This window comes from Diorhabda sublineata, chromosome 2, assembly GCF_026230105.1.
Source record: "Diorhabda sublineata isolate icDioSubl1.1 chromosome 2, icDioSubl1.1, whole genome shotgun sequence".
NCBI classification, from domain to species: domain Eukaryota; kingdom Metazoa; phylum Arthropoda; class Insecta; order Coleoptera; family Chrysomelidae; genus Diorhabda; species Diorhabda sublineata.
The window spans coordinates 21,494,267-21,521,961 of NC_079475.1; the positions used below are offsets into that span (position 1 = coordinate 21,494,267).

The 27,695-nt window shown below is 31.0% G+C and overlaps 1 protein-coding gene across 1 annotated transcript; it reads left to right on the forward strand.

The window, feature by feature from the left end:
* The first annotated feature begins 1,893 nt into the window (after positions 1-1,893).
* Positions 1,894-26,869, forward strand: LOC130452844 (V-type proton ATPase 16 kDa proteolipid subunit c). Its single transcript, XM_056792321.1, has 3 exons — positions 1,894-2,133; positions 16,432-16,621; positions 23,875-26,869. The coding sequence occupies exons 1-3, from the start codon at positions 2,055-2,057 to the stop codon at positions 24,080-24,082; spliced, it is 477 nt and encodes a 158-aa protein (XP_056648299.1). The 5' UTR covers positions 1,894-2,054; the 3' UTR covers positions 24,083-26,869.
* Positions 26,870-27,695: the final 826 nt, after the last annotated feature.

Below are 27,695 nucleotides of genomic sequence, written 5' to 3' on the forward strand. Positions count from 1 at the left end.
AGCAACGCAAATTATGACCATGAGAATCTATTTCATTTTTGACGCAGTATGAGATATTATAAGTACTTTTAAAGCATTGTTGTAAATCAGTTGAGCACCCCACTAAAAAATTCAATAGCTTACAAATTATAACATAACCTCTTAAAGCTTATCCTTCATTTATTCTGTTTTCTGTATCCATTTGAGAGCATGATTATAACGCTGTGGATTATGTGGAAAAGGAAAGATCGTGATCGTAAACGTGATTGTCGTGAGTGCTTAGAGGAATGCAGGATCATATATGTAACACGTTTTACATATATGTGCACCATATAAATTCAATGATCTTATCATAAAGCTATGATCCAATCAATGCAATCAGTTCCCGAACACCAGAGAACATGAAAGTTTCGAAACGAAGCTTAGCGATTACCCACTGAATATGAAGAATATCTATGCGGGTTGTCAACTTTCCGATAATACGCGCAATTCAGTTTTAAGTTAAAAATTAAAGTTGAAAGTTGGTTTTAAATTATTTATTATTTTTATATAAATATCATAAACGCATATATCATAAACTCACATTCAAGTAAAGTATTTCAATAATAATAAAAAGTATAAAGAAGTAAAAACTATGTATGAAATGAATGTATGAAAAATATTCTAAAAAAATTCGGTAACTAGGTATAAAGAAAATTTTAAAAATTAACTATGAAGAAATTTTAGCGGATTCAAGACTAATTTTCGATTTATTGGTTCCACGAACTTATAATAAATTTTGGGTATTTTAAAGCCATACGGAAATATTTGTTTTTTTCCTCATGCAGTCAATACACAATACTGCTTCTTAGAATTATGGAATAAAGTTTATTCATTCAAACATTTGTGAATTAGATTTTGATACATCTCAAACAAAAGCATAATTATCTCCTAGGAAAATGGAGGAAAAATGTTATTCAAATAAAAAGAAAGTACCTATAGTATTATAGTACGTTTATCAATAGGTACCTTTGAACAATCATTGGAGCTGGAAACTGTCAAAAATTCAACAGAGAATTTAGAGTGAAATTTAAAAAGCCAAAAAAAGTTTTTTCACTTTTACATCAACTCTTAGGTATGGACAAGATATAAACTTTTTACAACAATCAACCCTATTCTAAGATGCAAAAAATTATTTATTTGTTACAAAAGATATTTAGATATTGAACTTCGTTATTTAGTATAGGTTCTATCAGTATCACGTTTATATCCTCCATTGACGTGTGTTTCATGTTTATTTTTTAATATATCTATACCTAGTATATTTTATCTACACCTTCGGATTGACACGTATAGTTAAACTTGTCAGGTGATTATGAATAAGGATGATCATTGCAAAACGAATCATATATTTATATTATATAATTGAATAAATCATTTTCAAAACTTCTAACATTGAATATATTTCTACAATAATCGAAGTATGTGAACTAAATAAATTAACAATTCTTATAGCAGTTGATATTCTGCCGTAATTAGAATTATTAAATATAACTTATATGTGTTTTAAAATATTAAGCAACTATTACATTCAGTATCTATAATAGTTCTAAGTCTTGAATATTATAATGTTAAATTTAAAATTACCGCCATATGTCTCATGAAAAACCGGAAACGATTGTCTGTCATGTGACTTAAATAACGCATTTCTATCTTGGAAATAACTTATCGTTATATTGTATCCTTTTGGAAATTTACTTTTAAATTAAAATGTTTATTTTACGTAACATGTAGATCTCAAAAATGTACGAATTTCAATAATTTTGTCACGTCATGCGCTTGGATTTAATGTGACATCATCAAATTATCATCTCAATTTGCTTGTGATTGGTGGTTATTCGACCTTCGGCTCAAATCGGACCAATCACTGTACTAGAAATTCTGCACTCCACCTGAAATTTTCTTATCGTCATATGACCCATTCTTGCTGGTGGCAGTCGCGTAAGCCATATTTGTCAGTGGGTTCGCTAGTTCCGTAGTGTGTTGTGCACTTTTAACATCGTTCTGGCCTGTGAATACTCCTAATAACTTAAAAAATGACGACTGATGAAAAATACCCAGTCTACGGACCCTTCTTTGGCGTCATGGGGGCCGCTTCAGCAATTATATTCAGTTGTAAGTAGAATATTTTGTCATCTTTTCGCCGATAGACTATTGATTTTATGCTATCAAAAGGACTTTGGGTTTTTGATAACTTTAGATACGATTTTGTAAAACGCTTCAAAGTTCCAAGTTTGTTTCGATGGAAATACTAGCGTCTGAAATAGTTTATATATAAGTAATCTTTGTGTTCAAAGCAAAATTAAACCATGGGCGTAGTAGATAAATCATATGCCAAGTTTTAGGTAATTCATGCGTTCTTAACGATAACATTTGATAAAACAATCGTTTTCATTTTTAGTAGAAAATCAAAGACTGTTGTTCCATGTGTTGGTCGATAATTACTCTATATTATGACCCACTTATCTTGTCACATGCCTTGGTAGACCCACCCGTTGTGAAAAATGTTTTATTTGTTTTTAGATCCTAAAGTCAATCTTTTATTGGTTTATTTTTTTATTTCAGTCACAGTACATAAGAACATCAATGCCAAATGCTTAAAAAATTGACAGACTTAGTATATCAAAAACATTGTAGAATCTTTTGAAAAATGTTCTATCAGTTAAAAACAAATAATCTTCTTTTAAAACAAGTCATTTAGACTTTTTGTAAATATGATCAATAAAATTTCAAGTTAGATTGAAACGAGCAAAAAAACACAAAAGTTGACTTTTGTTTGAATCCATAACTTGAATTTTCACAGGTGGGTGTAACCTCAAAACATGTGACATTCAAGGCTTATTTGCGATATCTCTTGATCACTATCTATTGAAAGTATATAACCATTATTTTATAATTTCAATATGTAATCAAAATTCGGTTTATATTAAATAACCTTTTTTGATCATAATTTAATTTCAATTTCAACAATTGTAAATTTGTATTTATTTTAGCTTCCTTGCAATTGGATTTCATTAACTATTTAAAATGTTACTTGTAGTCATGTGACAATTATAAAAAATTATGTTTTATTTACCACACATATAAATTTCATTTCATTCTAGCATAAAACATGTCACATGGTTGAGATTGTTTTATCAGGTATAGATTGTTTGTTAAAATTTTTATTGAAGTGGATTTATTGTCATGTGATCAACTTCATGCAGTAAAAATGAATTGATTGATCACTTCTTTACTAATTATATCTTGTGTCTTTAAAGCAAATTTGTTTCATTTCAATATTACATTCATATTTTCTCGATTTTAAGGAGGTGTAATAGTAGGGTGTTTCCTTAATTGAAATAGGGAGTAACTGGTCACATGATATATTATCTTTAATGTTAATGTTACTATATATATATATATATGCAAATTCCATGAAGAGCCATGTTTTTGGTTTAAGTAGGTATAATCACATTTTCAACCTTATTTGATTAAGAGTAGTCTGCTAACCCTTCCAATTTTGCCGTCTGGATAAAATTAGCGATCTGATCAATTCTCTTATCCAGTTTAATAATTTTCTTATCTGTAAGCTGTGTAAAAACAACAGATTTATTTTACAATGTGTGAATATTGAATTATTTTTATTTCTATATTTTCCAATTACATATGTATTAATAAATACAATTTACAGATTTCTAAAATCGGCGTTCAGGATGTAAATGAAAATCGAAAGTAATAAAATCAAAATGTTTCAAAATCTGTCCTATTTAATGGCATGGAAAATGTGATTACCTTCACAAAATTCTCTCTATATTTGATATCCTAATTTTTTATGTTTTAACTGTTCTCTGGTAGCTTTTATGTATGGGGTCCATATTTTTTATTCAAATCAATGAGTAAAATGTTTGCAACATGACTATTAATTGTTTAAATTTAGTTCTCTTAGTGTTTCTATTATCATGTATATCTTTATTTTATTAGCTACTGATTGGACAGCTGCACTAATAATCATCAGAACCATATCTGATCAGCTATGACTTCTGTCTTTCACAAGCTTTTTATAGATATTCTTTTAAATGGTGAAATGCAATATGTTATATGTTTCATGATTCCTCATGCTATGGTCAAAATACTTGAAGTTTTCAGTTTTTTACTCTTTTTCTATTTTCTCTGGAAGAACCCGATTGGAAAATGTTAATTGAATTAACTTCCATCATCCCCTGGTCGATAAACATTTTAAAGGCATTTCGACGGTTCATTGATTGTTCCAATACTGTCCCAAGCTTCCACCTTGTATAACAATATTCCTGTTTTAGGTCTATTACTCATGCTGATCTAGACAGTTCCATGAGACATATCAATTTCCATGTATAATCCAATTGGCAATTTTAATTTATCATGATTTTTTGAGCCCATTCTCAAGGAATCATAATAGAATTTTGAAAAATTTTTAGGTTTTTATTAGATGGGGAGATGGAGAGCAATAGTTATCAATTAAATTCTGAACTTCTGTAGTTGACATTGATTTTTTATCATCTAGCATGTATTCCAGTTTTTTGCTTTTATTTTTGAATATGAATAAACTTTCTGACTTTAAAGTGTGACTAACTAATGAATGTTTGTAATGCCTAACAGAATCTCTATTCGTGTACCTTGAATACCAACAATTTTATTGCAGTTTTCTGGAATACATCACCTATCAACACTGACGTAAACAAATGGTCTAAAATATTACAGTTAAAAATCATCTCTCCTGCTTAAAATGAGATCCTTAACAGTTTTGAAATGTTTAATAGGAGCTTACATTTACTTTGCGCTTCTCGGAAAATATACCTTCCGATTTATTTTTAACACACCTAAGGAAATTTATAGACCAGTCAACTTTTTAGTGTTAAAACATCTTTAATGTTTATTAGTTACTGTTAGTACAATGAGCTTTTATAATATTTTCAGTGTACTCCCATATTTTGCTACTAGCTGTTTCTAAAATATTCCTAAATAATTTTTGAGTTTAGAATAAAAAACTGTTAGATATATTTCTCTATAATCAAGTATAATGCGAAGTTATAAATATTGTAATGAGGCTAGGTAAATTGTTTACCTGCAAACTATTATTTTTTTCTGTATTAACATAGCCTTTACCTATATATAAGTATACAGTTGTTGAATCTTCTGGGTACATGAATTTTTTAATTTTATTACCTCCCTTCTATACAAATAGAATTCTCAAAACTTGCCCTTTCATTAAATATTTTCATGTATAAACAGATGGTTTAAACAGTTCAAAGTTTAATTATATCTAATGTCTTAATTACACAATATCATAGTTCATATAAATCATTTCGAAGTTTTTTCTTAACTGATATTTAATAATTTTCCTAGTGATTAGATTTAAGATGTAGTAGGTACTATAGAGGCAATCTCATTTTTATTGCTCTTTAAAAATATTCATTAAAATGTTTTTGTTACTTATTAAGGGACAGTATGTCATCACTTTTAGAAAATCCCTTTCTCATTCATAGTAGATAATTGAATGAAACTGTGTTATTTCAAATTTTATCTTAGTAAATTTGACATGTAATAGTATATTAAGAATGGTTACAGCTGTATAACACATTGATAAAAAATAATAGTACATGAATCGAAAGGAAACTGATTAACATTTCATTTGCCTCTCTATAAATAGAATAAAGTAATCAAGTTGTTTCTGAAGCCATATAGCTTTGAATATCCATCATAGTAATTTCCAGGAGTCACTTATAGTATTGGAGAAAAAAAACGTAATTCTTTGGATAAATCAGGTGGATGAAGTAAAATTATGAATGACTGAAAATATAAACTATGTTTAATGAAATTTCTGTCAGAGTTTTCTGTAGATAATAATAATAATTTTTCTGTGGATTAAGGTGGAACTAATGATTTGTTACTCATTATAGGTTTATTATAATATTAATATATAGTGAAGGAAATCCAAATTGAATAAATTCATTATAGGAATTTGATTTGATCATCTAAAACTAAATCGGTGGCAATAGTTATTTCAACTCATACAATCTTGCTTTTTTCACACAAAACAAATATCAGTGTGATGTCTCATATACCAAAACGAGAATCAGAAATATGACAGAATATGAAGAAAATATCTTTTCGAAAAGGGCTTATCCAGACTGAAAAACGAGAATGGCACAGACATGTTCCTGTGACTGTGACACAAAAACATATTTGAAAACTTTGAGGTGTTCAGGTGAAAAATACGCATTTTGCAGGTATGCCGGCTTTATTTCATAGCGACCAAATGAAGATCAATCTGTTGTAGCCTTTTCCTGTTTATCTAAATATTGCAATGTGACTCGAGTTTTCTTCATTACTATTTGTGACTTACATTCCTTTACTCTTTCTTCTAATTCATACTATTAATCCATATTAACATGGTCTTCCAATCATGTTTTTTTTGATCTGTCTAATTACAAACACGAGAAGGATGTAACCAGTAAAGTCATGCAGAAACTTTGGAGGAATTGGGGCAGTAACCCATTTTAAGGAGTTTGATGATTCTTATTATAAAAAGCGTATCGTACTTATTAGGTATCGCGGGGAAAAGTGTATGGAGCTAAAAGGAGATTACGTTGAAAAATAAATATATTTTTTTCCAAAATCTTGTTGTTTTCTTTGTTGGGCCAGGTACTTCTGGGAACATCATCGTGAACCAGTATATAACTTTGCTGTTAAATTCTTATTTCTTTGTAAGTTATAAGGCATCAATATGAAAATAATGTCTACTTTACTGATAACAAACAATTGTATCACATTTTTATTTTTGAACTGGTATTCACTGTTATTTTTATATATTAATATTTTCATAAAAAACTTCAAAAACAATTATGGTTTGGGATAGAGAATGAATTAAACTTTCCTCACCTTATACTAACAATTAAAAAAATTATGAGTTGTACCTTTTACTTCGAAGGGGGATCATTAAAGAACAATTTTCAAGTGTTTTGGAATTTATTATAAGTGTGGACAGAAAACGAAAAGATGAGTTAATTTTATCTAAAGCTCATGAATGTACATAGAAAGGGATAATCTATGTACATTCATGAGCTTTAGATTGTTTTGACGCGTTTTTAAATGAGATGTGCCCAGAAATTAATTTTCCATTAATTTTACTTTTAAAATGTAAAACTTGTTTCTTTATATGGTTTGTATAACTATTCCTCAGGTCTAGAGTCGGATTTTTTATTGATTCTTGTTTTTTTTTCCAAACTGTCAAGCTAAGACCTTGCAAGTTCTTGAAAAATTGAATTTTAGAATATTGCAATTATTATAGAAACTCCTTTTTGTTGTTAGAGGCGGGAAAACGTAACTCCACATACTATCCAACCTGTCAAACTCATATGGTTTGACAACCCTAACAATAAAACGTGGTGCATGCTATATGATGGGGTGACAGCAAGAAGAAGACGGATTGTAATGGTCTTAAGGTTAAGGGGTTAATGGGAAGTTAACTGTATGGTCAGATAACTGCATTGGTGTATGCATATGGTGTTGATATACATTTGGATTCTAAAAACAATTCCTAACCTCATCTCAATCAAGCACAAATTTCTCTTGGTTGGCAATACACATTTGTATAACTGTAAGATAAGATGCAATTAATCATACAAAGAATGAATATAAAGTTTCCTTAATTTTTTATCACATACAAAAACTAGAAAATCGCTTTACATTCCAAAGAAACGATTTAAAATGCGTTGTCCTCAACCGCAACGAAACACTCATCTCCATTCCGCAGACAATTCCTCCCAAGATCTCATAACCCTATTTTAGGGGTGGGCAACCATTAGTGCATATGAAATTATTAATGAATTTAGAAAAAAAAAATACTTATGAATCTATTAATGAGAATTAGACATCGATTCTATCTCTCAGCGACTTCTACTCTCTTTTTTTCGCTTCCTCTTTCGTGACATACGTCAAGGATTGATTAATGCGTGCGTCGAGGAACTGTTTCGTGATTTCAAAAACAAACCAAAAATCTTGAAAAAGATCAAAGATTTGCCATCCTCTAAAACAATACAAAATAGAGTAGCTAAAATGTCTTTAAATATAACATATTTGCAGGTGGAAGGTATTAAACTTTTTTCTGCTATCGATGAGTCATATGACATGAAAGGCACAAGTTACTTTTTTTGTCTTCCCAAGGTCTAAAAAAAGAACTTCTAGGATTGTTAACGCTTTTTGGATAACTTAGAGGGGAAAATATAGCGACTGTCATGCGAATAAATTCGTTTCAATAGCAACTTATGGAGCCATATGACAGGCAAAGTTAAAGGGACAACAACGATTCTTATGAGCAAAATAAATCACGAAATTCTGAAGTTTCAGGCCGAAATAGTTGAGGTTGTTAATTTTGTAATAAAAATTGTTAATAGCATCTTGTCAAAAGCACTATACCATCGCCAGTGCAAAGAAATGGAGACTTAGTATTCCGACTTCTTTCCTCATAATAAAATGTGATGGCTTTCCAAAGGTAAGGTGTTGAAACGTTTTGCTTTGTGCTGTAATGAAATAAAAACAAACACCCTGAATTGAAGCGACAAATGGTTACTAAAAGTTTACTTTATGGTGGATATCACAGCGAAACTAAATCTAAAATTGCAAGGAAAGGGAATCCCAGCCTATGTTTTGGTAGAAGAATTGGTTTATTTTTAAGAAAAATTCATTCTTTTTGCAGAAGATATTGTTGACACTTCAGCACACTTATAAAAGAAGATAAAGATGAATTTGCTGACAGATTTATGCAATTCAAAACCAAGAAAACCACTCTAGCATTCGTAGTAAATGATCTCAACACAAATAAATCTATATTGAGCCATTTTGAATTGAAATTAGAAGTCTAAAAATGAAATTGATCGATTTAAAAAGTAAAGCTTTGTGAAGTTGAAAAGCAAGGTAGAAGAGTTGGAGGTCCAGAAATGTATGTACGTAACGCAACAAAAGTGGATAGCTCTGAAAGAAATGTAGTGAGCTGAGGCTCCTTATATTCGATGAATGGAATAGTCTTCCGTATTGCTACAGTGAGGTGAAGAAGTTGGAATTTGGAGTGCTGACTATCTTCAAATCGACATATTCCTACGAGTAAGCCTTCTCTTGCATGAATGTGATAAAAAGTAGGAAGTCAACTAACAAATTATAATTTAGAGTCATGTTTGAAACTTGAAACATGTTTTGAGTCAAATTTATCCAAACTTTATAAAACCATGCAAAGCCAACGCTCCCATTGAATTTGTTTGCCCAATTGTTTCTAATTGAAGTACAATTTAGGACTGTGGGTGATTGTATGTTTAATTGTTTTATTTTTTTTACTTAAATGATACGTAATAATTCCATATAAAAATTTATGTATATAATGTGATTTTTTGTAAAATATACTATAAATGTATGAATAAATAGATATTTTTATTATGAATAAAAGATACTATATTTGATTAAGGGATATTTCGTATGTTTTTGGCTGTCCTGAACCCTGCCCTATTCCAATGGGTACCAGATGAATAAAAGCCATACTTCCAATCAATGCCGCATGGTGATAATGCACCTGAGTTTCCTGAGGCGAAAACTTTCACGAGTTAAAGAAAATCTCATTTTGATTTCCATTTATGAGAATTAAAAGCTTACTTTCAATGATTTGTAGTATGAGAAGTTTTTTAAGACCACATCAAGTTGGTAATTATATAAGTAGTCAAATAATTATCAAGTCCAAAACTTGAATTTTCGTTTCGAGGCACAATAACTTGTATCAAATATTTTCCAATTTAAAAAAACGTATTTTTTATGATTTTGATCATGGAATATAATGTGAATTATTTTATCAAAAAAGACCACTGTCCACATTGTTCTATGTTTGTGTTATGACTTGTGGAGAGAAGTTGAGTTCTAGGAAGTTTGGAGTTTCCTGTAAAGTTGATTATTCGTTCCTCTACCACAGAACTTACCTTCGTAAATGTAGAATTATAAATTTGTGTGCACTTCTTATGTTTCTTAGAAACAAATGTACTCTTGTCAGAAAGTAAATCTGCTAAACAAGTTTATTCGTTTTTTTTTATTTTGACACAGATTTAGTGTTTAAACGTCTTGTATTCTTCAACGAGGGTAATTGCTTTAATTCAAAATAATCTTATTCAATATTATGCAGCTGAGATGTTAGAAGAAGAGAGATCTGTTTTTGGATTCGTCTAGACATTCAACTTTAGTCGAGTTGGTAGATCATGTAAAAAAAGTGAGGATATGGATCTAAACAAATGGACATTTCACTGATTAATTACCGAGAAGACCAGCGATTGCTATTTGCGAAACACGACTTGCTTTCGCCAAAAACCGCTAAAACTAGACTGCAGTAGATTAGAGCTCTTTGGCAGTGGTCTCCTTTTTTTTAAGGCGCGAAAAAGAATCTGAAAATAAAGATTTGCACAATCTAAAAAAGAGGAGAGTTATTGAGAGTTTCGATCTACACATCGCCTTGTTCATTATAAATTGGGGCTGTATAGGGCGAGACAAACATTTTAGATGAATATGTGATACTTTTAGTTTTATTAATAGAATTCAATTTTATTTTTGATAACGATGATTCCACCTACTCTAAAGCAGACTTTAGACTTATCGGCGTTTTCGCGTTTCACACTATTTTCGTGCCGTTTCGCACGAAACGAAATACGAAACACTCTCTTTACGTTTTCGAAAGACGAAATGCATCTCTTTACACTTATCGCGTTTTTGCGGTTTTTTCGGGTTATCGTCTTCAGAGACTGAAGGTAAAACATTAGTGGTTTAAACAGAGTGCTCAATATGAATATCACCAAATCGAATTGATGTAACATATTTGAGTTATAATTTTGTTTGTAATTCTATTTTACGTTATATACGTATTTGACTATCATTTTATACACGGTATTTAACATTTTGGTTCTTTCTTTAGCGGCAATGACGCCTAACGTAAACTAAGGTCGAACATCAATATCGCTTTTGTTTCTAGCGAATTGTTTGAATGTTCTAGTCTTAAACACTCATTAAATTTCGTTTTGATGTATGCCTCAACATTTTAAAATGTACTGCTGTGTTTTTATTATATATTTAGTATCGACCGGTCTATAATAATCCTGACTAATTATAAATCCAAGTTTATGAGATGAGATAAATGATGATACTATATGTGCTGTTTTCTGTGGTCGTTGTTATCTGTTTAGTGTTGTTTTTATAATGGTATGAATATAATCGATAAATTATCGTTGTAACGAGGACGAGACAACAAAAAGGCGTCGTGAAATATTATTCTCCTACAAAATGATGAATTAAACACGATTTGCATCCTTAAAAAATACCCGTAAGCAGAAATATTTCCGCATATGTGTAGACAAATACTTTTCTGCACACGTGTGGTGAAATTCATCTATTTTAAACTAAATTTGACGAAACTGGGTGTTGAGTTTAGTATGACGTTAACTATCGGCCATACTTTTCCGCACGTGTTGAAAGGTACTTTTTTATGCACGTAAGACAAAAGTAGTTTCAATTTATTTTATATCAATAACGTTCTCACGTTGTTTCACTCTGCCAGCTCCTATTTCACAAAGCATATATAATAGTATGAATATATATTTAAAAAAACAGTCTATCGGACTCTGCAGCTCCTCAAACGAGCTGGCTATTAAAAGCGTATTATCAGTGTAGCGTATATTGTTGACAAGATTTCCATTAACAAAGACATCTCCGACTGCGCTCTCTAAAACTTCCTTGAATATTTCTCCGGAGAAAAATTAAAGAGCAATGGAAACGCACACTTTTTTCTGAGTACACTGAGTAACTACTGTTATTGCTTTTCTGTAGTTTTTTATTACTCTAGACAGTTCGTCTGTGATAGTACTAGGACCAGTTGCTGTTGTGTATTTTTCTGGACCGTTCAATTGAAGTTAATATATAATTTGCAAGTATGACATGATCCAAATGAATGAATACCGAATACTTCATTTGTGCACTTTCCATTAAATTCACCCAACGCACATAACTAATTTTAACAATGTCCGTAACTGTCTTTAAAGGTCGGATTGTCATAAGCAGTACGTTTCCTTTGCCATTCGCTTGGCTGTCCGCGCTACACAGTGGGACCGATTGGCCCAAATAGCGGAAAAATTTCAGTATCTCGAGAACGGATTAACGTCTGGGGTTGGTCTCATTTGAATACATCAAGTTAAATTTATTGTAATTTAAATAATATAATAAAAAATAATAAAAGGAAGATAACTACCTATATTGTAGATTTTTAATTTCATATGTCGGTATTGATTATCTTATATATTAAAAAAATTGATGATTTCCATTCCGAGTCCGTTCAGGCGTTCTACCCAACCGATTTGCTTAATTTTTTTTTTCAATGAAATGATGCACAGATCAGCCATCAACCATCGGATTTCATCTAATTTTCACCATTCTCAAGTAATACTCAAATGCTATTTCTCCCTGTACATTACTTATGGGAGTTTTTCACATACACACGTTCTATCCTCAATATCTCAGGTTCTATTTTCAAGATAGAGACTTCGTTTTGGTTTAAGAACACTCGCTGAAACACCTTCTTTCTTTTGAGTTTTTGAACTCTTGAATCGGTTGAGTTGGAGAGGAGCTAGGCGCGGACATTCAATGTGGAGTTATGGATTTTTGTAGGTTTTTGGCAATTTTTCTACATTCAAAGATCTTTATCTCAGGTTCTAATATAGCTACAGAGTAGTTATTTTCTATTATAATGATTTCTAATACTTATTTAATAGATTCGATGCGATCGAAGCCGCGGGTAAAATCTAGTGTGTTTTGCAAACTACATTGTATAAGTAGATCAGGATATCTTAAGTGTACTCTCTATAAGTTTTCTTCTGTGTCCGCCACTGATTGAGCACTACTAAATTCATCAAAGTTTAATATTAATTCGAAGATTGAGTTTGACCGATGATTCAGTTTTAGAGTATGTTAACAATTAAATAACCAAATACGAATGAAACTTTTTATGTCCGAGACATCAAAAAATTATTTATACCTACTTTTTAGCCTTCGTATTCGAACTCCTATTATAAAATATAAAGTTTTCGTATACAAAAATAGATCACTAGCCGACCGAAGCTTAAATGGAAGGACACTTTATATATATATATATATATATATATATATATATATATATATATATATATATATATATATATATATATATAACAATACACGTTATTCCAATCATACAAAGTATTATAAGTTTACCTACCACGTGGATTAAATTCAAAATACCTGAGGGAATACTGTTTTGAGATCACCGTAAAAAAATCGCGTCCTTGGTTAGTAGTCGATTTGGAACCCATCCAATTGTCTATCAAACATGTCTAGTCTGTATGCTGGGTTTTTTATGTTATCTATAGACACCATTTTTATTTTATTTTTTATTCTATTTGAGATGGAGGATGATTATCAGATAGTAATACGAAAAATGGCGACATTTTTCAGTTATAATTACTTGTATGTGTTCATGATGCATTTAAATTGAGTAATTTTGTTCCTTGCGTAAAATGTACACATTCCTATTATTAGATTATATTCAATACTCTTTTAACCTATTCAAAATGTTCAATTTATCTGGATAAAGGATGCTGATTGGTCTCTTCTTTCTTCCCTATATTTGTTGAAACTTTTTCACATTTATCTATATGTTTTTATTTTTTCAAGCTATTTAATGCGTTCAATTTCCCAGCAATTTCATCCTAATTGAACTTTCGATTTAAAACTAAACAAAGCAATAATTGTATGTCAAAAATAGAAATTACTATTTTCATGATTTCGTTTTCTCTGCAGGATTTTTATTGTATTCCTGGCGCCACTTAGAAACCGCACTATTAATTAAAAGAAAACATAGAATAGTGAAGTGTGTTTTTTGAAAATAATTTTTATTTTCTGCCTGAGAGTTTATCGGAATTATGAAAATGTTATGGTAGGAGTAGTCAGAGCTTCACTGTGCTGATCTTTAGAATGAACAAATAGAAATTCAATTCCTTTATTTTTTTAATAATACTTATACATCTTATAGTAAGGCGTAAATCTATCAAATAAGATTTTTTTTTCCTAAACTCTTCATTGTACTGACATTACCCAGCAAATAGAGTATTAATATATATGAATATTTAGGATTATTTTTTCAGTAACTTTTTTCTTTGTAAATCTGGTTGTAAAGCTAAAGGATCATATTAATAAACGTATTTTACTCGAAGGTATATTGAAAAATTTTAATTTTTAACTGCGAACAATGAGTCCGTAAAAGCCAAATTATAATGCTTATTTTAATCAATTATTGTGGTTAAAGTAAGCTAATTGAATAAAAATATTAGAAACAGAAAGTTTGAAAAAGTTTTGAGGTATTTAAGTATGTCAAAATTAAGTCAAAATGTTGTCGAGATTGCGGATTCACTGACAAACAAACAACTAAGCAAATTGAAGAAAATAATGTAAATAGAACTTCACTGGGTAGTTCCATAGGCAAATAATTTAACCCGCTCCTATTTAAGTGACTCAAAATTCAAATTAAAATGTTGTCGAGCTTGCGGATTCACTGACAAACAAACAACTAAGCAAAATGAAGAAAATAATGTAAATAGAACTTCACTGGGTAGTTCCATAGGCAAATGATTTCACCCAATTCCTTTTCCTCCTTTGGACATCAGTATTCAATCAAAGTAAATTGTTTTACATACCAAAATATATCATTTTTTTCAATGTCATCAATCAGTATCAACATTTTTTATTATGTCAAGTCATGGTACTAGCATTTGGATCCAATCCATTAAAGAACTGACCGTTGATCAGTTGCTTTCAATCTGTCATAATTTTCCAAGCCTAACCAAGGTTCTTACTTTAAATTGGCCCCCTATCTTCAATCTAAATATAAAGATTCAGTTATAACTGAACCAGAATAGATTACCAAAAGCAAAGTATAACGAGATATTACTAAAAAACAACAAAATAAGTCAATAAGATCAATTGTAAATTTAAAAACTTGGAATATGGAGCAGTGAAAAGCTAAAGTTGAACGTACTCTAATGCGTTACTGTTAATTGCCTGGTTTACCTTAATTATCTATTATAAAATTAGATAACCCATTAGCCAAAATGTAACTCTTTCTCATCCGTATGGGTGCCAACCGCAAAATTAAAAGTAATTTAAATAAATAACTATCAAAAATCCGAACCATTCAAAAGTTTTACGAAAGTCTACCTATCGATCAGTTGATCTGACTAACATTTAGTTAGTTGTTTACCAGAAGTAACTAATTTCTCTCTAGAATTGTAACTCGCTTGCAATAACAATTGGCAACAAACAAAAAATCGATCAGATGTGCTTTATCTGCGCATGCTTTTGATCCAGATATGTTTCGTCTTGCTCCATGTCAAGCTGTGTCTATTCGAATTATTTTTATCGTTATGGCAACAATCAATTTATTATTAATATAACTTGCAATCAACTAATATTTTAAATTGTTCCTCATTCTAATATCCATCCATATTGTAAAAAATATTCTGTTATCAATTGTTCTTTAATACTTAATGTATAGAATTTAATTTGAGAGTCGTGACGTACTTCCCTTATCTAGAAACAATGTAACTTGATAACGTTATAACAGCAAATGAATATGGCGGATTTGATAATTGTTATAAATATTGTGGGTAGTTAATAATATTAAAATCTCAATATAAACGAACATTTTATTAAATAATTAAGGTCGAGCTTCTAACATCAAATTATAAACCTAGAACTTGTCAGTATTAGCAAGTCAACAGTGTAAATAAAACACAAACAGGCCGAATAGCCCTTACAGATGAGGTCCAACCTTAAGAAGAAGAAAATAAACTATTTGTCGTGTTTTTAGATTTTTTAAAAAATGCACGCTGTTTTACGAATTATGTGCATTACTTTATCAAAACCCTAGACGTATATGTTTAGGATTAATTTTACTTCGAGGACAATTTCATTATATAATTGGAAAATTTTTGGAAAGCGTTTTATACTGTATCCTTTGTTATAATTGTTAAAAAATGTTTTATAATAATCTTTAGTGGTATCAGAACAAAGGTATTTGCTCCAAACTGCTTTACTGTATTGTAAAAAATTCGCCGAATTTTTAGCAATACTTGAATTTTATTTCATTCCAAATAAATTGTTTGTAGCCTTTGACTGAAGGTATATATTATGTAAACAACTAATTTTTCTTTTAAAAAATTCATATAAGCCAGCAATTTATCAGTAATAGATTAACATTTTCTTGCTGGATTTATTGACTACTGTCACAATAGCACCTTTACTAATAGTTTTTCCAAGTAAATTGAATGTAACCAAATAAATTTGTTTTAGCGCTGGGTGCCGCCTATGGTACTGCAAAGTCAGGAACTGGTATTGCCGCCATGTCGGTGATGAGACCAGAATTAATTATGAAATGTATTATCCCCGTTGTCATGGCTGGTATTATTGCCATTTATGGTCTAGTCATAGCTGTATTGATCGCTGGTAATATTCAAGACAGTGACTCTTACTCATTATACAGGTAAGTTTCGAAATTAATAACATCGATGGATTTTACCATCTGATTTTCACAAAATTTTGGTTGTAACGGTTACTTTTCATTTTATTTACTCCCCAAGAAAAGAAGTTAAACTCATTTGAATTCATTTTTTTTTCAAAGCTCTGTCTTTGGGTAGCAATGTATTTATTCTAACATTGATTCCGTTATTGGACACATTTCTGGAAGGCTTCTTTGGGAATGACTTTTATTTGTTCTGTAGTGGTTTTCTTAATGCCAGGATTGGTCTGAAAACGTTTTATTAGCTCGTATTTTATTTGCATGGTGCTTAATCTGATGAGCTAGGCGGATTTAGTTTATGTGTGAGAGAGAGAAAGACTTTAAGTTACCAAAAATGGCTAATTATAATAGACTTTTAGCATGGCTTATTGATGTTGAAGGAAAAAGCCATTGTCTCAATTTTCGGGACGTTTTAATATCCTTTCACAAACAGTCCTACCCTTTAGATCGAAATATAATTCCTATACCTATACGGCTTACCTCTTCTGACTTTAAAAAGCTTGAATGTAAGTAGTGTAGCTTTTTTCTATGGACAGTTTCGCAAAGGAGATGTTGGGCGGTTTGATTTGGTTCCTTGCAGTAACGACAAGAGCTGTCGGGAGTTTCTTCAATGTTTTCACATGGTAGTTTACCGGAAAGTGTCCAGTAAGCGTACCGGTAACTCTTTTTACCTCATCTTTGCTTATTGAAACGACTTTTTGGGACCAGTTGGTAAAAAACTGGGACCTTACTCTGTATTTATTCTTTCTTCTCCTTTTCTCTGACTTTTTAATGACCATAGCTTGATGATCTTTTTGAGAAATTTCTAAAATTTTGTGGTCCTATGAAAAGAGTTGTCCCACCTTTCTTCGCCAGGTGATCAGTTTGTTCACTACTATGTGGCCAGGTACCCACATTAAAGTAACTTTGTTGTTTGCTCCCAATATGTTCAAATATTGGATGCATTCTTAAACTAGCTTTGATTCAATTTTATAAATGTCAAGTGGTTGAAGGGCTCTGCTATCGGAAATAAGCAAGTTCTGAGTCCATTAGTATAGCGAGCTTGATTCCTCCTTCTTTAATTGTCTTATCCGTTGCAAACATTGGCTATTAACCAGGCTATTCTTATCTTGTTTACTGTGTTTCTAAACAGATGATACTCCAAATAACTGCAGAAGACAGTATTTGTCATGTCTTAATACGTGGCGAAAATACTCCAGTTTCCCTTTTTTTTTACTGTAAAGAAGACTTCTTTCTCTTTCCCTAGTCTCTTCATAACTTCCATGTTGGTGATGTACTCCGTTCAAAATACGTCGATATAACCACATTTCGAAAGATTTCAATGTTTTTAAAGTAGCCTCGATTGCGGTCCAAGCCTCTACACCCAGGCTGCTCAACCACAGGCACGCGGGCCACACTGTGGCAAAAGCTTTTACAGACGTCAATTCGTCAAGAAATCAGAGAATATGGATAGTTACAACTGTATTGTGCTGTGCAATGGCTTTCAACATTTCTTCAACAGGTGACGCAACTTTTAGAGTAGAAAGGGGCTTTACCATTCGAAGTTCATTTACTGAAGAATACATCCTGGTTGAATCATCTTGCATTTCTTGTGGACATTACGAATTATCTCAATATTTTGGATCTGAAATTACAGGGTAAAGAGTGTTCAAAGCAAAAGTGAATCTCTTTTCAATTAGCTCTCTTCCCCACGCTTAAACATTAGAAAGAGGAGCTCAATGTTATTTCTGTTAATTACTCTAAATACCAATCTAAAATTAAATGCTTATCACAGTCATTTGAGAGGAGATTTCCAGATTTCGAGAGTAAAAAACAAAATGTACAAATTTTTATAAATTCTTTCGTAATAAGTTTGGCTGAAATAGTTACTTATCCTGCCAATATTCAATTAGAACTTGTTGAGCTGCAAAATCACGATACGTTGAAAAACCTTTTTGCTAACAAATTGTCTTTAAAAGCACAAAATTCTTCAGAAGATTTTGCAGATTTTTGGAAATTGGTACCAAAAGGAGAATTTCCAGCAATAACTGATCTGGCGTTACGGTTTTTAAGTAATTTTGGATCAACATATGTATGCAAAAAGGTTTTATCAGATCTTAATTACGTAAAAAATAAATACTGCACATCCTTAACTGAGCAACATGACTTGTTGTTACTGTCAACGTCTGATTTGTCACCAAACAAGTAAATTATTAAAAGATAAATAATGGCAGAAATCACATTGATTGTATAAACAAATTACCCTAGATTTAAGTTCAATTTTGTTTCTTTTCTTAGATTTTAGAATAAAATACAATTTGTTCCTAATAAACAATAATTCAATTTTAGTTTCTTAATAATTAAGTTTTTATTGCGCTTGTCCCGAGAGTAACTGAAACAGCAAAAGTAAGTGGCCCGTCGTTAACGACTCAATTCACTGTTCTGTCCACTGTCCAACTCTTCAAAAGGTTGAGCAGCCTTGCTCTACACCATAGAATAAAACAGAATATATGTAGCACCTCACTAGTATCAATTTTAGATGCAAAGAAATATTTTTGCTGGTATATAGTTCATCATGTTTTTAAACGCAGCTCGAAACTCTTTCTATCTGTGATTGTATTTCTGATTCTTGCTCCCATTTCGCTTTTACTGTGGTTCCGAGATTTGTGTACGCAATCTCTTCATTTGTCCAATTATGTCGACTTGTTAAGAGTTTATTGTATTTGATAAAGTGTAGATTGGAATACATGACATACGTAATCATCACTTTTTATAAAGGTCTTCAAAGAGGGCAATTTTTAATTAAAATGAATTGTAGTTCATGGTACGAGATGATCATGAACTTAGTGATAATGAGGGAATTATCACTTTGTACTCCATTCCATAAAGAAAAACATCCTTTGTGTTGCTGAAAAATAAAGTATACAAGTTTGTTCAAAAGATGTTTCCCCGAGTAGAAACTTTGTTATATATAGATATATATTCTGATGTCAATGTAGTTGACAACCTTTGCGCCATTTATGTTTGCCAATATACAAGAAGTTGACCTACCAGCCGGACTGGATTCTGAAAACGTTTTTTACAAACCAAAATTCGTCTCAGGAAAAGGATATCTAAATTGCAAACATATAATTCTCAATCAGACCCTAAATAGGAAGTTGTAGGACTCGAAAAAAACTTCGCTATGTCGATCATGTTACCAATGCAGAAATCACCAATTACCGTTGACAAAAATGCAGTATTGGTCTATGTTTGAAACATCACTCGAAAATACTTTGTGAAAACTGTCTCGTTACGGGTATTTATTGATGAATTTCTTGTTGGATGATAGTAAATTTTAATGCAGACAATATTTATTGAAAATTAAATTATTGACACGTTTTTTTGTATTGACACGTTTTTTTGGGAGGAATGATGATATTGTTTTGTATTTGACACGTAGCTTTAATATAAGCTCTACCATGTCGTGTTATTGCATTTTTGGGTAAAGTTCACTCGAAAACTACAAAATATAGCATTTTTGAGGTATAATTTAGGCCGAACATTAGTACAACCATGTATTTCGGTTTATCAATGACAGATATGATCTCGTTTTACAAACCTATGATTGGTTTATTTACTTAATCTTCACGCTAAAATGTGTATCCAACCGTTTTGTCTCGAAATTTAATTGTTTCGCCTTGAAAACCATTTAAATATAGTATTTACGTCTTTGAAATTCGGTGTGTGTGTACAGATTCCACATCTACAATATAGTCATTTAAATAGGCTAGTTTACTACGTATTTCTTGTATTTCAGTCAAAATTAGATTGTGTTTTATTTGAAATATCACTAGACTATTTTCTTCAATGAAGTAACTTATCTATGCTATATTTTCTTGAAAGTTTGAACTTTCATAACCGTTCGTAAGCAATAAAAGCAAAAATATCGATCTATAAGTTTCCGATCTAGCAAAGAAAAAACTATTTAATCAGTTAGTCGTAGAGATAGCTTCCTCCAAGTACATAACGCTTTTCCGATCTTTTTTTGTTTTTTTTGTGGCATCAATTTCAGCAACGAGTTTCTCATTTGATTAATTTTTTTTGGGGGGGCCTAGATTTGGATAGTATAATGCTGCGGAAGCAATTCGAAGTTTAATTTATTAAATTTGACCATCGTTATCCCCGAATTGCGACATGAGGGTATAGAAAAGGGTCAGTAGTCGCTGGAGGCTAGATCTGGAGAAGTCGAGGCTTAGAGCTTTATTGAATTTGACCATCGTTTTCATGGAATTGTAAACAGCCCGTAATCACTGGGGGCTAGATGTGGAAAAGTCGAAGCTCTATTTATTGAATTTGACAACCGTTTTTATAAAATTATGACACGGTGCATACAGGAAACGGCCAGTAGTAGCTGGGAGCCAAATCAGGAGAAGTCGAAGCTCAATTTATCAAATTTGACCATCGTTTTCATTGAATTGTAACACACTGTAGATGGGAAACGGCCAGTAGTCGCTGGTGGCTAGATATGGAGAAATCTACGCTGAATTTATTAAATCTGACCAGCGTTTTCCTCGAATCGCGACATGGTGCATGTATGAAAAGGTCAGTAGTCGCTGGTAGCTATAACTGGATAAGTCGAAGCTCTATTTTTTGAATTTGACCATCGTTTTTATAAAATCATGACACGATGCATATGGGAAACGGCATGTAGTCGCTGGTGGCTAGATATGGAGAAATCGAAGTTCAATTTATAGAATTTGACCATCGTTTCCATGGAATTGTGTGACACAGTAAATATAAGAAATGGTCAGTAGTCAGTAGGAGCTAGATCTGAAGAAGTCGAAGTTCAACTGATTGAATTTGACTAAGGTTTTCATGTATACAGTGCACATGTGAATGAACAGTATCTGATAATAACTGTTTATTGTTTTTTTTCCTTCCATCAATAATAATTATGCCGAGAGTAACTCAGACTTTTACCGGTAAATCCAATCCTCATCTATAGTCACATATCGCAAAAAGTCCTTTTCACTTTACATAAAGAGTTCATGCTTCTTGGAGAAGATTCGCCATAATACTTTTCAAGCCAATCATGTGCTCGACGATGTTTTCCGGTTAAAAACAATGCTTGATTAATACATGAAATTCTGTTTCCTTTTCATCGTTTGTGAAAACTCCGAAGTTGTTCTAACTATTGGACACAATTTGGTCAAAATTGTAGTTTGAATGGTACTTCAAGTAAAAAGTATTCAAATGTGATTTTACCGGTTATTCCTTGATCGATAGTATAAGTTACTTTCTTTTTAACTTCTGAAAAATAGCAATAAGAATATTTTTTACTAGTTTCTCTTATTGCCGAAAGAACGAGACGTTAATGCATTAACTTGCGATTTAACAGTTTATTTCGAGAACGATTCAATCAATACCGATTTGTTTTTAACATCAGGTATATGTAACGAATTGATTGATACTATCGTTTAATATGCATTTACTTTTCATTACAATCGTCGTTGTAAACTGGCAATAAAATTTTATTGGCGAAATATTAATAATAGATATTGAATTGTGTCATTAAATTGTTATGATTTATTTTATAATCCAACGTCACTTGTTAGATTTTCTATGAATCACATTTCAATCCTTTGGATATAAAAAAAATAATCTTCAATGTATATTTGATAATTTTTTTTTACTTTTACGAAATGAGTAGACCGAAGCACAACTCATAATTATGCATGTTAAGGTACGAAAGGCTAATAAAAATTAGAAATCTAAACAGTAGGAAACAATCAAAAACTCATGGAAATTATATTATAAAGAAAACCTAGAGGAACATTTTATTTAAATACATTTATTTCACAGGTAATCAAATCGATTTTACGATATTATGGCTTCCTCAATTCCTAACATCGAACTTGAACGTAAAACTGGAATTCTTTCATTTCATCTGGTACCAGTTAATTTTTTCACCTCAAATTGCCATCTTTGTGTGGCGTCTATCTAGTAAATTGTCCGTTTCTAATTTCTACATTTTTAATCTATATACCTTTATTTTCAACAAACGAGAGTTACTTGAGTTTTGAGATAGACAAATAAAAAGAAAGATTCATATTTGGATAGCCTGTTTTTCAAAATTTCTCCATTAAGATGAATACACTTTTGCATGCGTTTGAACCAATTGTCGAAATATTTTTCCCATTCCTTCAAAACATGTGATTTGAACGCATCAACCGCTTCTTCGGGTGTAGAAAAACGTTTACCTCGCAATTTATGATCTGCGGGAATAAGAAGAAATCATTGGGTGCCAAACAAGTACTGGACGACGGATGGCCCATCAATTCGATATTTTGAATGTTCAAAAACATTTTTGTTTGAACTTATGTGCATTGTCGTGCTGGAGAATGATTCGTCTCTACGATTGGTTTCCCTGATTTTTTCGAACACTTCTGGTAAACAAATGCTAGCGTACAATTCAGAATCGACCGTTTTAACTTTGCTCTAATGGAATGGTGGCGACATAACCAGTTATTCCGAAAAAACATTTGCTTCGTGTCCAAACAACCTTTGTTGAATTTGACTCATCTGAAAGACCCATACCGTCGATTGTTAGTTTCGGATTCATACACATAGATCCATGACTCGTCGCCTGTCACGATCTTATAGACATCTTTTAAAGCACCACTATTGGTCGTTGCTTTATTCGAATTATTAAAACATGAAACATAATCATCACAAAAATAAAGTGAAAATGTCATATAAAACATAAAGAACTAATAGGATGTTACTTTTATTGTCTTTCCAGTAATTTCACCAGGAACACCTAATAGTGCAAACACATGGAAACTTTACAAGCATATATTGATCTAACCATTTCTAGTAGCTAGAGTAGCACAGTTTAGTTTTTTTAAAATATATCAGAAACTAAGTCAAAATTAACATTCAGCCATTTTGTTTCTATACACCGAATACCAATTTAGTGAAATTTTAATCTTTGGAAAACCATTGGAAACAATGTAATGCAAAAGCCAACAACTTTTCTTTTAGAGCTTATGTTTTCGACTTATTTCAAGCAAACTTCAAATTCAACCAAAATTATGAATTTCCTAATATTTTAGAGAGAATAATTCAACTCTTAATGATTTTTATTGTTATATAATGTTATAATTAATATGTAATTTTCCGAGTAATGAACTCGATGACTAAATTTTCTTAAAAACACCTAATGTTTCATTAATATATTTTTTTCTAATTTACAGTGGTTTCGTCCATTTGGGTGCAGGACTTTCAGTAGGATTTTCCGGTTTGGCGGCAGGTTTTGCAATCGGTATAGTGGGTGATGCCGGTGTCCGAGGTACCGCACAACAACCAAGACTCTTCGTAGGAATGATTTTGATCCTCATTTTCGCCGAAGTATTAGGTCTTTACGGTCTTATCGTCGCCATCTACCTCTACACCAGAGCTTAAGCGCTCATTTCCCCTAAAATATCATCTTCTCAATACAGCGTACCAAAATGTTGCGCCTCTCGCCCCCGATCATTTTGTTTTTAATGTTTACATGTAAAAAAAATTAAATAAAAACTGTATAAAGATGGTAGCAGGTGATGAAAGTGACTAAGGCGGGCGATGTAAATAATTTAGTTATGATGGGGCCTGTATTTTTAGCACACGAGGCAAAAATAAATTAAGTATCTTTTCTATTAATCAAAAGACTGGGTCTCTCGTTAACTGTAGTATTTTGCATTAATAATATTTTTATCTTTTGAAAAATAAAAGTGTATCTCTTCCTAGGCGAAATAAAGATGAACGAACTGTTTATTTATACAAAAATACTTTATTTATTTGGCCTCGTATGTCGTAATACCAGTACTATCATTGTAAATAATTTTATCAATTTTTAAAGCCTCCAAATTCATTTTCATGGCGGGTCACCACTATATTAAATTAATTGTATAGTTAGTAGATTTTAGGTTACATTTATTTTCTTTTCTTTTAATATAATATTAAAACTAGACTCTATTGAGCCTAGGAAGTATTTGAATAAAGTTGAAACAGTAGCACAATTTATTTTTAATTTCACAGAAAAACAATAAAATACATTACTTTTTATTTCTTATTGAAAATAGCCGTAGGAGGCTTTCGGCAGTTCTTAAAAAAAGAGAAAACAAATTCGGTTCGGGAATGTTATTTTTGACAATTTCAGTTGCTAATTTTTTTTAGAAAATATTCTCCATGAGTTTTATTTCCATTCCCATGATTCTCTATTATTCAACCACTTAGAATGTACAAGGTATTTGAAAAGAAACGTTTTTATGTTTTATTCAAGTTTATTGTAATTCCCTCGTATAGCATTCAATTCCGAAGTTTTTCTCTATTCTAGAATATGTGCGATAGTACTATTTTATGTATTAATACTTTCTATAAAAATACTACATTTTTATTTATTTTTTTATATTTAAACCAGCTCGAAATATTCTACATTCAATTTTTATGTTTCACATTACTTTTACATATTATGAAAAAAATATGGTTTTGTTTAATATATTTAATGAGGGCTACCGCAGTTGAATAGCCAGAAGAAGCAATGCCGCAGAGAGAGGCTAATTCAAATGACACCGTTTTAATTTTAATGAATCATCGTCGAAATTGAAATGTTTATCTAAAACTAGAAATTGTTTTGAAGTGGTATAGCTGTTCTACTACTTGCTAAAATTATAGTCGCAACCATTTCTTCCGTATCTGGCTTAAATCAGCTCTCTTTCTTCCTAATACCATACTGTTTTGTATAATAAAGAGTACTACTGAATAAACCTTAACTTGAATTTTGCACCATTGTTATTTTTTCTCTAAGCCTCCTACACTACCAATGACTGCTTTAAGAGAGTGTTGTCTTACAAAATTTTGTGTTCATTTGTTTTAAAGAAAAACCTAATTGCACAACACAACTCAATTCTACTCTTTTCTGCCTTTCAATTTTTCCTATTCGGCAATAATTTATATTTAAATTCCGCCTTTAATAATTTTGACAGCTATATTTCAATACCACATGAGTATAAAAATGGTAGCCCTCGTTATTTATTTTCATATTTCAAATATTACGAAAAAAAATCATTTCAATAATATACAAGGGACATACACTAAATTTAATATTATAAAATGATTATGTAATACCCTCTTGTGAGTTGGAGAGTTGAAAGAGAATCATTACATTAGCAATGTCCTGAAAGGATTCATAATTTCAATATTTCCAAAAAATTTCATTGAGAACTATTTTTTATAAGATTAGTAAAAGGTCTCTACACGTCAGTAGAACTGTGGTAATTTTTTATTGTCTCATCCTTTCTTTTAAAATAGATAAGTGGAACTTTAACAAAAGTAAAATCGAAAACTGATATCGTTTATTTTCTACAGATAACGTTTGGAGAATGTTACAAGAAGAAAAATTCTGTAGTTATCGGGATAAATTGAGCAGGAGGGACAAAATTTATTTATACGTTATTGCAGAAAATGAATGATTTATATACCCCATACCAATGTCTGAATAACATTCGTAAACTCCCAACTTAGATTTTTTAATACTATTTTTTATTTCTTTAGATCATTTAATTTAAATCGATAATCTGAAGTTCCATTACCTTTCCAAAAATAAAACAGTTTTGTTCATGTCCAGCATTGTTGTAAATAATGACAACGTAAGTGTATTGATGGTTTTTTTTTGGTGTCCATAGTTATACGTGTTAGCCTAAAAGTGTAGTCTATAGCTTCGACAAAAAACATCCCCGTTTCGAAATACTGACGAAAATTACTCCAAATCGGGCGGCGATGCTTTTTGACTATAGCAAACTAAGAATGTTATACAGGGTTAACGGAAACGGGAATGCTAATTCACATCATGTAACACAAAAAACATATCTCTCATTCTCTAAATCCAACTTAATGAATAAATAAATAAATAAATAAACGGTTTTGTGTTACAAAGTATAGATTTTCTCTTTCAAGTCAACCCTGTAGTTATTTCCTCTTTTATTTAGTCTTGATTCATCGTCTCAGCACGGAGCTTGTTGGGTGATAAATGTCTGTCAATTTGATGTGAATTGGCACATCAACGTCGACAGGCATTATATGCAACCCATTTTGTTGTAGAGTATTATAATTATTATAATGTAGTAGATTGGTTCTGTTGTAAGAAGGGAACAGCAAAATTATGTTGAAAATAAATAATTTGTACATTCCATTATATCTCTGTTTTATCAATTCTTTGTTTTCATTTTTTGATGACTTTATTTTCTAATGTTATGCTGTGTTGTGTGTTCCTCGCCTTATAGCTTTTTACCATTCTGTTCTGCGCTTTTTTATGTTGAGAAATGCGAAATGAAACGTTGGTCATTGTTCTTTTTTCTAATAGAGGTAGATATTAAAAAAGTGCGAACGGTCGCGAAGGTACAAACCAAGGTAATTTAATATTTGATATACCGGGAGATTCATTAATTACTAACGATATTTCAAAAAAGTCAACAAAATGTAATAATATGTAATATACTGCCAAGTGTCACCAATTTCCACCAAATTTCAAAGAAATCTGCCTAATAGAATTTGAGATATCGTGACAACCACTTCAAAAAAAGTATTTTAGAGAAAATTTTTAAATAAATATTAATAAAAATATTTAAACTCGTTTAAATTAAAGTTTGAGGAAGAATTCCAGTAGTTAACTCTTTCCACTCTGCCGGCTTAGACGCTGCATCACTAAATCTACTGTATCTCCGGAAATAATGCGAATTTTAAAAAATTCGTTTAAGGACATATTCTTGAGGGTCTAAGTTTGAAAATGTGCAAAAAATTTATTTTTTTCAAATTTCTAGACCAGAATACCCACTTAACAAAAAAATTAACAAGTAATTTTTGTATAGTCAGAACTAAATAAACCCGGATTGGTGGCTTAGTGGTTAGAACCAGGATATAAATTCTACCTAGTGCGGACAGATTTTTTATTTAATTAAAAATTATTTTTAAAAAGTTTCTTATGATGCCATGTAAATACATGTGCATGTACAAAACATTTGAATCTAAATAAATTTAA